Here is a 14,150-nt window from a genome sequence, read left to right on the forward strand (position 1 = left end):
TCATTGTAGGCATTTATTGTAAATTGACACCCATAAACAGGAATTGAATTAATTTCACTCTGGTATCATCATCATTAATGAATGTTAATGCCTCACATTCCTCCGACATCGAGATGCTATCGCCATCGCACTGCGCGCTATGAGAATGGCAAGAGGAGTACATGCAGGTCCATTACATTTGTGCCTGTATGTCCTATAACAATATGGCCTCTGGGGCAGGTTTTATTCCAAAAGGTGTAGGAATCATTTGATGAGAGGTAAGCTTGCAAGGAAGAGTCTGAGTATTGTCGAAACGTTGAAAGAGTCCCCACAGCCCCTGCTGCTGGAGTTGGTCCATCAATCCCGTCCGTTCCAGCTGAAAGGAAGCCTACGTCTCCGAAATCGTAAGATTGATCCTGATCCAAAACTTTCTTAAGGACGCGAAGAGTAAGTTCCTGATTTCGGCCACCTATCCCTGAACCTTTAACTTCAACGGTTGTCTCACCTCCAGCAACAATGCAGATCCCAGACTTGGTCCTTGCTTTCAGAACCTCTAGAATCTGATCAATAAATCCAACTTCATACTTCAAATCTTCTAAAATCGCCTTCAATTTAGTCTGCAAATCTTTCTCATTTCCGAATGTCATATAGTCCTTTAAGACAAAGATCAGTTTAAGATAAACCTCACTTAGCCTCTCTACATCGCACTCAATGACTTTTGACAAACAGACCGCGTGATATCCTAACTTTTCAGCTTCTTGCAGAGCTGTGTTCACAGCTATTGAATTATTTGCAATGATCGCAAGATGATTATTAGTGATCTTCATTTCTTCCTTTGCAATTAATTTCGCTAACAGATCCTCAACTGCTTTCGGAAGCTGTCCCCTTAGCCCATACTTATCGATAATGTCATTTGCAGACTTTTGATAATTCATTCCGGAAATGTAAGTTGGTCCACTGGCAATAAGATCAATCGGATCCCCAACAATGTCCGAAATCACCAAAGACACGATCTTATGAGCATTTTTAGCAGCAACAGATAATTTTCCACCCTTAATACTTGATATTGCAATTCTAACGGTGTTAAGTTCATTAATAGTAGCACCACTCCTTGCTAACATCTTCACCACTAGCATTTTCTCTTCAAGCGTCACTGAGGGATCAGGAAGAGGAAGCAGAGCACTACCTCCACCAGAAATCAACACAAACAGCACATCATCATTCGAAAGCCGCGATACAAAGTCTTTAATTTTAATTGCCGTGCTGTGGGCATCTCTATCGGGAAGATTGTTCTTGGCTCCCTCAAACACTTCAATCCGACCGTTGGAATTAAGCTGCGTATCTGTATTTTTGAATTTGTCCAATGTTCCACAAGGTACACTAAGAATACCGGATTTAAGGTGAGTATCTAAAATACGTTCCACTTCTATTGCCATCCCAAAGACTGCTTTACCGAAGCCTACAACATGGCATTGCTTATCGGTGATATCAACCCGAAGGGGAAGCCTTTTGTCAATCACCGGCGAGATTTCCACAAACAATCGGTCTTCTTCACGGCACATTCTCATGCATTTTTGGCGTTCAAATAAATTTCTAATCTTAACTGATTCTACACTCTTGAGAAAAATATTCTTAAGCACGGTTTCCATTCTAGTCACACTCTTGTACATAGTCGGGGTACACAAAACTTTGAAGTGTCTGAGAAGAATTACTGATAAGAGCACAAACAAAAATCCACGACAATGTCGATAACGCTGAAGTTAGTAAAACACGTTTCTCTTTTGATTGAAATTAAATCAAATCTTTTAACCGACAAGTTAAATTGTATAGGACGATATTTATAGGAATTATTTTATCAATGATTTCGCAAATTTTTACCTAATGTACAAGGTCATTCTTTTGATTTTCAGATCTATTATCCTTAAGTGAATAGAATAGAATAAGATATTAATTTGGTGACTAATGCACCGGTTGAATGCAACAAATTGGGACTACACAATATTATACATTTTTAATATAAAAAGACAGATATGTTTACAACAAAAAGTATACAATCAGATGTTCAACAAGACGAAAAAAAATTAACAAGACGAAAAAAGTGGTCGCATTAATTGACTGTTCAGGATATAGTTCAACATTTCTCAATGTCCTGTAACTTCTTGATATAAAAAGTTTATTTTTGTATACTTCCATAAGGAATTTTAAAAAATACTACAGAGAAACTTTACAATATTCCCGATCCCGAGTATCCTCTCCAAATTTATTGTTCTTTGATCGGGCTGAAACTTTTCCAAACTCCTTTCCTGCGACTCTTTGATTACGAATATATGGATGCATCAAATTTTCACTAATCGTATGGACGAGTTTTATAGAGTAATCACTACTAAAATAAGAGATATATTGACATGTGATTTTCGATACAATTTAAAATATTTATTAGATGAAAATTACAACTTTATGCACTAATCCCTACCCTTACCCTTTCTTCCTTTATTTAGAAGATTCTTCCTATTTCATTTTCTCAACGGTTTCCTCCTTATGGCATAGCTTAAGCTAAAATTTTAATATTTTTACTGAGCTTTAGAGCTTTCGATTAAAAAATACTCAAGACTACCGACCCCCCTGATTCGAGTTAGAAAATTTCATTTTTTTTAATAAGTGGACCTACACAGAAAAAATATTCCGTAAAATTGTTCGTAAATGTTTGTGAATTCCTTTTGGGGACTTACGAAATACTCATAAATCGTATAACCAACCCACAAAAAAGTTCGTAAAAGCTTGTATTTTTTTACAAACATTCTTTGTAAGATGAGATTGTTGTTTTCGGTTTATTCATGACGAGAACTTTCAAAAGACCGTTCAAAAATTCACTGGGGTCGTTGCAATAGTTTAAAAAAATCAAATTATTTTTTCTCGAAAATGCCATTGTGCAAGTTCATCAAAATATAGAGTCAAGGTAAATAAAATTCCAAAAATGGTGTGGATTCCTTGTGGTTGCGGTAGAACCAGTGATATGGGAGGTCAAAGGTTACGAAATTCAAAATACTGCATCTTCGGTTCTAAAATGATCGAATTTGGTGAGTAAGATCGCAAATGGATGCTTTTACAGAACACTAAAAATTTCTGGAATATGTGAACTTTGGGGACCAACATTACAAACACCATACTAGGAAAAAAACAATTCTCATAACACATAAACTCAGATATTTCTACTCTCGCTTAACGAATTTATGCAATCTGTTCGATTTTGTCGTTTTAGTGTAAAAAAAAAGGTTAAGTTCTTCCATAATAACGTTGTGAAATTATAAATGGTCTGTAAATGGAAATTATACGCTCTCTAAGATGGTTAAAAATTGAGCTCAAAAAATAAATTAAATTATCTCGGCTCCAGAGCAACCGATAAGATCAAGTTCCTGGGCAAAATAATTATAGAGGGTATTATAGTCCACTTTCCACTATTATTATCATCTTTCTGGAAGTTCATCAAAATCCTTAATATTGTGATTAAAGCACAAAATTTTTATTTATTTAAAAATGATGACTCGAAATTATTCTATCAAATCCGCAACTTCTGCTCTAAATTGAATTCGTCTTGATTCTCGATGTTGAGCTGGCTCTACACAGAAAAAAATTGTGAAAAAAATTGAATCAAATTGTTCGTACAGTAGAGCCTCGCTATAGGCCATATTTTGTACCAGATTTGACACTTGGGTCGCACTATAGTCCATGTCATTTTTTAAAATTATCAACGACTTTTAGTATTGAAATTGCTCGACGGCTTCCACTTTCTTTGCGATTATGGTACTTGTCCTCGCTCTCTTCATTATAGATCACAATTATCACAACTACTCAATAAAGTTTGCCAAAAATATTAAAATAGCTATGACAAAATGTGTTTTGAAATCAATGGTCGATAAATTGTGGACTATAGAGCAATGGCCTATAGCGGGGTTCTACTGTAAATGTTATGGAATTCCTATTGGGAACTCATGAAATGCTCGTATCGTATAACTCACAAACAAGTTTGTAAAAGTCTGTACTTTTATCACAATCAGTGTTCGTAACAAAATCGCTTGACGAGCGTTTTTTTTTTTTGTATTTTTACTAACATTTGTTCGTAATTGCTTGCAAACACATAAAAAATGTTTGTAAAATTTTGACATTTGTTCGTAAATTTTTGCTAGACAAAAAAATCTACGAACAAATGATAAAATTTTACGCACATTTTTGTGTGTTTACAAATATTTACTGATAAACGTTTGTAAAAAATACAGAAAACGCTTGTCAAGTGATCATGTTAGGAACAATGATTATGAAAAAAGTGCAAACTTTTACAAACTAGTCTGTGGGTTATACGATTTGCGAGCATTTCGTAAGTCCCCGACAGGAATGCTTAAACATTTACGAAATTTTTTTAATGTAGTTAGGAATTATATTAGAAATAATGGTTATACTACATTTCCATCATGTTCATCATTTTCCATTAAGTCGTCTCTCGGTTTAAGTCGTAAGTGTGTCTAGGACATAACTTAGGCTTATCAGCAGTTTTGAATTTAAACAAATTTTGCATTTATCACTTATCCACAAATTCGGCTCAAAATTACTGCATTATACCCTTCAACTTCAGATCTATTTGCATGCATTTCGAGTTTACTCAGAAAAAGATCTCAATCCTCTTCAGTGTATCCAAGCTAGATTTAATATTTGTACAACTGTCACTATAGCAGATTTCTTTGAAAAAAATCAAAGCACGCGTAAAAAAAATTATAAAGACTAATTTCACATAACACCATATTAAGTAATCAATGTGAATAAAATAAATAATTTCATTTATTCACTTACATAGAGGCAGAAAGCATTATTTAAAAATTTCCAGAAAGGAAAATAGAAGATTTAGTTACGGATAGTTGAAATTTCGATAAGGAGAATTTGGCTAATACACTACTAAACAATTTTTAAAAATATGAATTTTACTTGATTTTAAAAAACCAATTTTATGAAATGTTATGCTGCAAAAGATTTTTGCCGAGTTCAATGGAGTTTTAGGGATAAGTGGTTGAAAATGATGATGATAATGAAGTCTTATATAATGGACAAATTTCAGGAATAGTTCTTCCTATGCAAATTACTTAAGGTTTGTCTGTAAAATTTTTCGCAAGAAGGGGAGACTGGGGCGAAATTTGTCAAAACGAAAATTGCAATATTCACTATTTTTTAAAATAAAAGAGATCGAGGCTTGAAATTTTTATTATAGATAACCTTCGTAAACCTTCTTAAACTTACAAAGTTTCAAGGGATTTAAGGAAGGATTATGTAAAATAAAAAATAATGAAATTTTGAGCCCTATTTTTAGAATATTTGGCTTACAGAAAATATCAATAGTGATTAGCTCAATTTAAGCACATTTCTCGTTAAGATAGAGAAAAATTGTCTTCGACAAAGTTGTAGAGGAATAAATTTCCTATATAAATATGTCTATTTGATATTCTTAACGTTTGCGAGAATTTGCGTCACAAATTATCCGAAGGCTGACAAAATTTGCCCCAGCAATTTTGGGAATCTCCACAAAATCGACTTTTAGAAAATGATTCGAAAATCACATTTCTTTCGAGATAAAGGAAAATAGTCTTCTGCAATATTGTAGAGCAGTAAATTTCCTATAAGAATATGCTCATTATAAAATGTTTAAGTTTTCTCAGAGCTCGTAAAGAATTAAATATGCGTTTTGACAAGTTTTGCCATAGTCTCCCCTTTATGAATTTCTAATTTGTAAATGCTGACATTTTTAGATAAAATAATAGTATAAAACGGAACAGATAAAATAGTGATATTATTAAGAAAACCAAATCGTATTTCCAATACAGTGAAAACCTATTTAATTGTTTCTCTATTTGCTTTTCCGCTTTTCTCGATGTTTTTTTTTTATTAAAGTCAAACAACCCTACGAGACATCGCAATACATGTGTAAAAAGCTATCATTTAATGCGCAAATCACCTTTTCCATGTTAATTGGCAAAGAAAAGTTACTGATATGAAAATTTTTGATAGTATAAATCGGTTCTCGCCAGTACTTGTAAATAGTGTTCTGGTAAATAAAGACAGGAAAGGAAGTCGTACATTTGCTCGTAAAATAAATCAGAATTTAAATGTCTCGTTAAAGTGTAAGAATATGATAGCGCAAAGTGAAATATTTATTGTTATTTTTTATTTATTGTCAGGTACAGTTTAAAGTGTTAAATAATTGTGTGATCTTTCTAAGATGAACTGTTGACTTTTCAGTGGATTAATTTAATCTTATTTCAAAATCAGCGTTTGGAATTAAAAATTCATGTGGCATAGTGAATTTTAAAAAAAAAAAAGTTTTATTTATGTAATATTTTGGAAAAAACTTGGAATATTCGAAATATTTTCTTATGATTTCGAACTCGATAATTGCTGTATTTTGTGCACCTTTGATTGCATTTTCAGTGTCTTTTTCACAATGTCGCGCAGAAGATGATTTTAATGGATTTTTATTTGGATGCAAAGATGCTGAGCACATTTGTCCAAATAAAGACGTAACGTTTTGGCATTACACAAGGTACGTCAAGTGACGTCAAGAATATTTATTTAAATAAATTGTAAGTGAGATAGGTCCTAACTTAATATGTGCTAATGGTGTATAATCAAGATGCATTGTTTTAAGATTAAAAAAAAAATTAATAGAATATCGGCTTTTAAATTCTAAAAACATATAATTCATACCAAATCCTAAAAAATAAAAAAAAAATACAGAAAACATAAAATACATTTGTAGAGTGTTTTTTTTAATGTTTACAAGTTACAAATATTATTTAATTATTATAATTTTTTTCAAAATGTTTTGGACCCGACAATTCATATGGGAAAGTGCCCATGCTTTGCAAAGTCCCAAGCTTCATAATGACTAAATTTTTCTGAATAAATGTGACTCCGTACAATATTTTAAAAACACGAAACTTTGCCCTAGTTTTTAGAATATGTGTGCGATGAGTCACACATATTAAAAAAAATATATAAGGAAAATTTAGTCATTATAAAGCTTAGGCACTTTCCTCTATGACAAATTTTGATTGAAAATAAATATTTTCAGAAGAAAGATAAGGTAAGATAAAGTATCCTTCCGGGTTCGTTGGGAATGCTGATCCTTTCAGACACCAAACAACAATGATTTTTCGCCATAAAACGCGTTCCATAAAAAACATTGTTAATAATAATTACGTGATAAGTAATGTTGAAGTATCTTAGGAAAAGCAAAAGAAATTCATATTATTCAAAGGTATGAACGTTCGAAGGGAGAGTACTTTCTCCTAAATAATTTGCATAATATTTATTTATAATAGGGGAAAGTACTCTCCCTTCGAACGTTCATGCCTTCGAATAATGTGAATTTTCTTTAATTTTGTTCAAAAGATTTACACATTTTTATTAAATAATAGTTAGTTTATTATCGATTTTATTAATAATTATGTGACAATAAAGTCAAATCTCTTATATAGAAATAAATAAAAGAAAATTCACATTATTCGAAGGCATGAAAGTTCGAAGGAAGAGTACTTTCCTCTATATCTTAGATTAAGTAATGCTTACTCTTAAATAAGAATTGAACATTTGAGAAGCATTGAAAATTTAGTGATGGTAAGCTGACGGTAAAATTGATCCTGACCTTAAATCTTTATTTGTTTTTTATCTGAAAATTGAAAGAAAAACAAGTATAATATAAAAATTGTAGAGTATAGAATGTGTTCAAAGTTCAGAGGACTAGCGATAGAAATCGTTTATCAATACATAACTCAGAAAAGATCCTTTAAAAAGATCACCCATGGGTTCACATTTGCTTAAATCTCCGACCTTATTTTTTTCATTTTTTTAAATAATGTATTTAATTGATTTTCAACGCTCAATACAGGAATTCAATATTTGAACTTACTCAAGCATATCAACCTCGCAGACAAGACAATATGCAAATTTTTTTGAAGCTAAAAAAAGAGTAAAAGAACATGAACTTGTGTTTGAACTTGAAAACATTCAAATATGATACCGTATTTCTGCAAGTGCTGCCTGACAGTTCATTGCATTTTTCGATAAAAATTAAGTTATAGGGTTTTTAAACCTAAAGCTGTGGGATTTCAAGTTGGATTTATAAATATTACAGGTCAAGCCAAGATAATCCTACTGAACTGAAGATCGTCAAAGAGGAGCAAGGGGCTTACGAGGAAGATTTTGTAAAAAGACCCGTTATTATTCTGGTTCACGGATTCACTGGACATCGAAATTTCTCACCAAATACTGAAATACGACCAGCACTATTTGAGCATGATGACTACAATGTTATCTCTGTTGACTATGAACCCCTTGCGAGGTTTCCTTGCTACCTAACGGCCGTTAGGAATCTCCAAGTTGTGGCCAATTGCACAGCTCAGATGATCGATTATCTTGTGGACGATGAAATTGTTCCTTTGGATGCCTTTCATGCCATTGGCTTTAGTTTAGGAGCCCATGTGGTTGGAATGATTGGGAATTACCTGACGTCTGGTAAACTAAGACGCGTTACAGCATTAGATCCAGCGAAGCCACTTTTTATCACTGCCTCATCCAAAGATCGCATTGATCCAGGTGATGCGGATTTTGTGGATGTCATCCATACAGATAGCTTCGGTAGAGGTCTCTTTCTACCCACGGGGCATGTGGACTTCTTCATGAACGGTGGATTCAGTCAACCTGGATGCTACAGCCAGGCAGAAATGACTCCCGGCTCTTGTAATCACGTCCGGGCTCCCATCTATTTTGCTGAGTCCATCAACAGCTCTCGGGGTTTCTGGGGCTACAAGTGTCCCCATTGGTATGCCTACATCCTTGGATTTTGTCGGAAGTACGGGGAGACAGCCCTAATGGGATTTCACACACCAAATGAGTAAGTGCGGGAATTTTTATTGGCCGAGATCGTGATGATTCGCCAGGAGAAAGTAACGTGATGCGTGACTTTCAATGCCTTGACTCTGGTGGAAAGATTTTAGTGGAGGTGACACATAATTCACCTCACACTTCCTATCACAGACATAAAATAATAGCTTTATGTTTTTACATTAACACAATGGAATAACAATAATTTTCATGGAATAAAATTTCTAAAGTGAGGGCTTGGCGATTATCTAACGATCAAGTAATTTAATCTAATAAAAGGGGCTTTTATCTTAAGAGATCTTGGTCTGTTGTTGTTTCAGATTTGAGATTGAACTTTGCGATTTGCGATCTTGTTTGGAAGTGAATGTCATGAACGTGATAAATGATGAGTCATGATGTTACGAAATTTGACAAATTTACTTCCCTGAATTTCTCTATAATAAAAATTTCTTAATTCACGCAAAATGTTAATTCCGAGATTCCTGATGCAATTCTTGAGAAAGTCTCATAAACTACACGGAAAAAAATATTTCATACAATTTTTCGTAAATATTTGTAAATTCCCATTAGGGACTTACTAAATGATCGTAACTCCTATGTTCCAATAAAAAGTTGGTAAAAGTTTGTATTTTTTCACAAACTTTGTTCGTAACATGATCACATGACGAACACTTCTTGTTCTTTTACAAATATTTGCTCGTAGATTTTTGTTTGTCTGACAAAATATAACGAACAAATGACAAGATTTTCAAACAATTTTCTATGTGCCTACGAATATTTACAAACAAATAAAAGAACAAGAAATGTTCGAAATTTGATTATATTTAGAACAACGTTTGTGAACATTTGCTGCAATGTTTGTCAAAAAAATACGAACATTTGTTTGACAAAATTTTACGAACAAATCGACGACTCAGAATATAAATCGAACAAATCCGTTTTTTTACAAAATTCGTTTTATTCGCTTTTTGGATACTTCTTTATACCCTAAAACTTATCTATGAATATTATACTCGAAAGATAATTATTTTCAAAGTTACAGAGTTTTTAAGTTTCAAAAATCCTATAACCTGCATGTAAAATCTCAGCTTCAAATCGCTCTCCTGTAAAATTTGCATACTGCGAGTTATTCGTTTTTTATTCTGAGCGATCGAATATAGAACGATTTCCGAACAGTGTTTGTGAAAAAGTACAAACTTTAACGAACTTCTTAAAAAATCAATTTTTAACTGTAATTTAATTTGGAACTTTAAAAATTGTGAAATTTTCATGGATATTAGGGTGAGGAAAAAATATACAGGTTTTTATTTTACTTGATTTAAGTTTTCTCTGACCAAAATTTCTTAGTTTTTGCCGCCGGCACATTTTTTGATCAGGGAAATTTCATGAAGTCTGAATTAACTTCCAATGAGAATTAAAACACGGGTTTTGACCTGGTTAGGATTTATTCCTTTTTTCTCTTTACGACGTTTCGGGGATTGTTGTCCCCTTCTTCATTTAATTCTCATCAATAAAAACTGACCGAACTACATCTATTAACTTCCAATTGTCAATACAATTGCATATGTCTATTTCACTCTTTCGAAATCTTCTTCTTCCTTTAAACATCATAACAAACTAAAATTAGCTCAACCGATTTTGGAGTGCGAAGGAATGAGAAATAGATGTGCAAAACGTTTAAGAAAGAAAGAGATTTAACTTTTGATTTTATGAAAATTTTTTGATCTAAGAGGTGTGCTCGATTAATTATACTGCTCAAATTTAATTTTCATTGACCACATTTAATTTTACTTCTTGAACTCAAAGATGAAGAGCAGAATCCATTTTAATTTTTAATTTGTGAAACGCCTAGAGGCCAAAGGCTAAGAGATATCGAATTCCTGTCTTTGACGACCCCCCTATATAAGTCAACATTATCTAAGACAGTCTTTTTTATTTTCCCTCCAGCCTCCTCCTTCTCTTCCTAAACCATGTTTTTTGGTTTATTTCGAAAACGGATCCAACGATTTCTTTAATTTTCGAATATGTTTTAGAGGTAGTTAAAGTGAATATTTCGTCCTTGCACACCCATGTTCGAAAATCATTCCGATATCGAATTTTCGAAGATCAAGGTTTAGTCACTTTGAACGGCCTATTATTAACCGATTTGCTTAAATTTGGACTTTTTTAAAAGATCTTGAAATTTCCAATCCGACTGTATCGGACTTAGTCGGTTATGAGTCGGTATAGTACCCGAAATTGATGAATCTTTCTCAAATATTTTTCAAAAATATTTTATATTTGCTCGAAAGCCTGTGACACGGCTAGAGGCTAAACTGTAAGGGATAACGGCTTCCGGTCTTCTACCCCCCTCCTCCCAATAAGTCAACATTATCTAGGAGCTTCTTTTTTCTTTCCCCCCACCCCCTTTACTACCTTAAATAGGTAGTCAAGGCGAGTATTTTGTCCTTGGACACCTACGTTCGCAAATATTTCGATATCGAATTTTCGAAGATCAAATTTTAACCACCTTGCAGGGTCTATTTTTCAACCGATTTGCTTAAATTTTAGATAAGTTCCCAAAATTATATTCTCAATTTTTACTAATCATTTTCTATAAGTAGGGTGGAGTCTACACTTATGGATGTTATACACTTATGGACAGCATGCAAAAATCTTAAGTTCTTACCTAAAACAGATTTCGAAAAGTCATAAAAACATTAGTTTATGATGTAATTAACAATTTGTGTGGTTTTCGAAATCAGTTTCGTGTAACAACTTAAGATTTTTGCAAGCTGTCCATAACATTCATAAGTGTAGACTCCACCCTATACTCTTTATTTCCTCAGTAATCCATGCTTATTTTGGCTTTAGAACTGCATTGGCTATTTCTGTAATTCTTAATTTATTTAATTTTCTAAATGATCCTTTATTCAAGATTGCCATTCTTGTCAAGACATTTGTATTCATAATTAAATACATTTTTAGCCTTCATGAGCGAAATATAAAAATTTAAAAGTTATTGTTAATTAGTTCTTATAATTTTTATGCTTCCAGTTTCCATAAAATGATTATTTCGCAAATTTAATGTTTATTTAATTCTTTGAATGCATAAAAAAAATGATTGAACTTTTTTTTGTAAATTTGTATCATGATAGGATTATTGATTTGGAAATCAAAGTAATTAGCCTCAAGTAAGTAATGTTAAATGCTGACCATGATAGTAAATTCTTCGACTAGTTGACCGGGGGCCTCAACGAGTCTTGAGCTATTCCCAGAAAATATGACCAAGCTTGTGGCCTAATGTCCATCAGAGTACTTCAAATCTCAAGTCAAGGTCCTCCGTATGTAGAGGTTCCAGTGAAACTTTGCAGGTCATGGTTAATTGAACAAATATATAATACTGATTGTTACTTGGCAAAAAAGAGAGTGATTTGGTAAATAATTTCTGTCCAACACGCATTTCTGTGACACGAGACTCAAGTATTGACGCAAAATATGGAGATGCGAGAGAAAAATCATTAATTGAGGTCAAGATCGTAGTGCATCCGAAACATTATGTGGCGCTTTTTTTGATGGCCTAAATTCCAAAACTCATATGATTATCTCTCATTCCTCTGCAATTTTGTCCAAATTGCAAAATCATTTATAGCATTTAAAACTGAAAAAATGCGTTGTTAACACAAGTAATTTGCAATTTTACTCCCCATTTATCGTTCCAGCACGCGAGGCTTGTACTTTGTCAGGACAAACAGTAAACCGCCATATGCCAAAGGTAACAGTCAAAATGATGAATATCAGGACGATACGCAAGGACATAGCACCTACAATGCCTACAACGACTACGACTACAACATCTTCAACGATTGGGATAATGCCTTTCCCGATTATTGATATTTTCATCCAAAAACTATATTTTATACAAATTACATTGGTATAATCATGAACCATATGACTAGTTTTCATCTAAAACCAGCCCGTGCAGATGGATTCATATGACCATATCTTCGAATGTTGGAAAATTATGCAACTCTTGTGGGAAATTCACTTAGCAATCCCCATACGATTAAGTCATACGTGCAAGAAATATTTCACGTACAAAACTACATCACTGAAGATCTCGTCATGAGTGAAAGATTCGCGGGAAAATCAATTGAATACCTTTAGCCGTACATTTCTCTTCCGTACATCTTTCCCTCGCGTTTATCAATTTTTGCGAAATGCAGAGAAAAAAGTCTCTCAAAATAAGTTGCTGGTGGTGGTGTTGGAAATTGCGACGGAAGAACTGGTGAGAGAAATGGAGTGCAAAGCATGAAGCACTTTTCACAGTGCTCGAGTTCAAAGCTTTTTATACAATCCGCATAATCTCAATCAGATGCATTAACTTTTTGCCTCAGCTCTTCGGCTCATTACACAATCAGCGACAAGATTAGTATCTACGTAGGTTTTCACAATTTATCTGATATTCCTCGAAGCCATATTTGTAGCTTTGCTTCTTTTAAGTTGATCATTAACTCGTAAAATTTCGACATCCAGAAAAATCTTGCTTAATATCAAGTTTCACTAACTGGACTAGTTTTAGATGTCATGATATTCTTAATGGAGGTTTCCTCATTAGATAGTATAGTAAACGAGTAAACTCTCAAATTCGGTAATTTGGGATCGGGTCTAAACAAAGTTTGGGTTATTATAAACAAACTTAACAAATATCAACAGAATCTTTTTAATTTTTACTGCCGCCCGAATTGAAGAGCAGTTCAATCTTAAAAGAACCAACCCAGTGAGCACCAAATGCTATTCGATTTCAATTCACCTGAAAGCATATGTATTTTCAGTAGAATTCTTCTAACCGTAAACCACACTCACGAGGTAGTACTATTTCCATATATACTCAGTATGTCCGGGTTTTAAATCTGGCGAATGATGGATGATCATCGCTTTGATTTATAGTTTAAAGTCAGGGGTCACAATGGGTCATAAGGAACTAGAAAGTCCGGCCATTTTTCTGTGGCCGCAGAGGCCGCAGAATATAATTTCCTCACAATTCGTATGTTTAGAAATATCTCTCGCTAGAAGGCATAGTTCCTCTACGAGATATTTTAGATTAGATTTAGATTACAGTGCGGGGGCAGTTCCCCGCGGAACCGCTGCACCCAGGCCTCCTTTTGGGCCCATTATGCATCCCCGGTTAGATTAATCCCTGTTAAGGGCAAGATGGTTCAAGCCAGCCCATTTTTCGGATAAACTCCATTAAACAGGGCGGCTTCAAT

The 14,150-nt window shown here is 33.5% G+C and overlaps 2 protein-coding genes across 3 annotated transcripts; one reads left to right on the plus strand and one right to left on the minus strand.

Moving 5' to 3' along the window:
* On the minus strand, positions 1–1,736 carry LOC129807185 (glycerate kinase). Its single transcript, XM_055856274.1, has one exon. The coding sequence runs from the start codon at positions 1,647–1,649 to the stop codon at positions 138–140; it is 1,512 nt and encodes a 503-aa protein (XP_055712249.1). The 5' UTR covers positions 1,650–1,736; the 3' UTR covers positions 1–137.
* A 4,312-nt stretch (positions 1,737–6,048) lies between these two features.
* On the plus strand, positions 6,049–12,830 carry LOC129807187 (phospholipase A1-like). Of its 2 annotated transcripts, XM_055856282.1 has the most exons (4): positions 6,049–6,197; positions 6,448–6,559; positions 8,153–8,911; positions 12,603–12,830. In XM_055856282.1, the coding sequence occupies exons 1-4, from the start codon at positions 6,149–6,151 to the stop codon at positions 12,772–12,774; spliced, it is 1,092 nt and encodes a 363-aa protein (XP_055712257.1). In that variant the 5' UTR covers positions 6,049–6,148; the 3' UTR covers positions 12,775–12,830. The 2 variants fall into 2 exon arrangements, with proteins under 2 accessions (XP_055712257.1, XP_055712256.1); XM_055856281.1 differs by having other exon boundaries at positions 6,049–6,559.
* Positions 12,831–14,150: the final 1,320 nt, after the last annotated feature.

Source organism: Phlebotomus papatasi, chromosome 3 (genome assembly GCF_024763615.1).
Source record: "Phlebotomus papatasi isolate M1 chromosome 3, Ppap_2.1, whole genome shotgun sequence".
Lineage (NCBI taxonomy): Eukaryota > Metazoa > Arthropoda > Insecta > Diptera > Psychodidae > Phlebotomus > Phlebotomus papatasi.

What these genes read in the sequence shown, in the direction of transcription:
- LOC129807185 (XM_055856274.1), bottom strand. Translation starts at nt 1,649, where the DNA reads ATGTACAAGAGTGTGACTAGAATGGAAACCGTGCTTAAGAATATTTTT.
- LOC129807187 (XM_055856281.1), top strand. Translation starts at nt 6,393, where the DNA reads ATGATTTCGAACTCGATAATTGCTGTATTTTGTGCACCTTTGATTGCA. An exon ending in ACGTTTTGGCATTACACAAG is followed by an intron (nt 6,560 to 8,152) that starts GTACGTCAAGTG and finishes TAAATATTACAG; the next exon opens with GTCAAGCCAAGATAATCCTA. An exon ending in GGATTTCACACACCAAATGA is followed by an intron (nt 8,912 to 12,602) that starts GTAAGTGCGGGA and finishes TTATCGTTCCAG; the next exon opens with CACGCGAGGCTTGTACTTTG.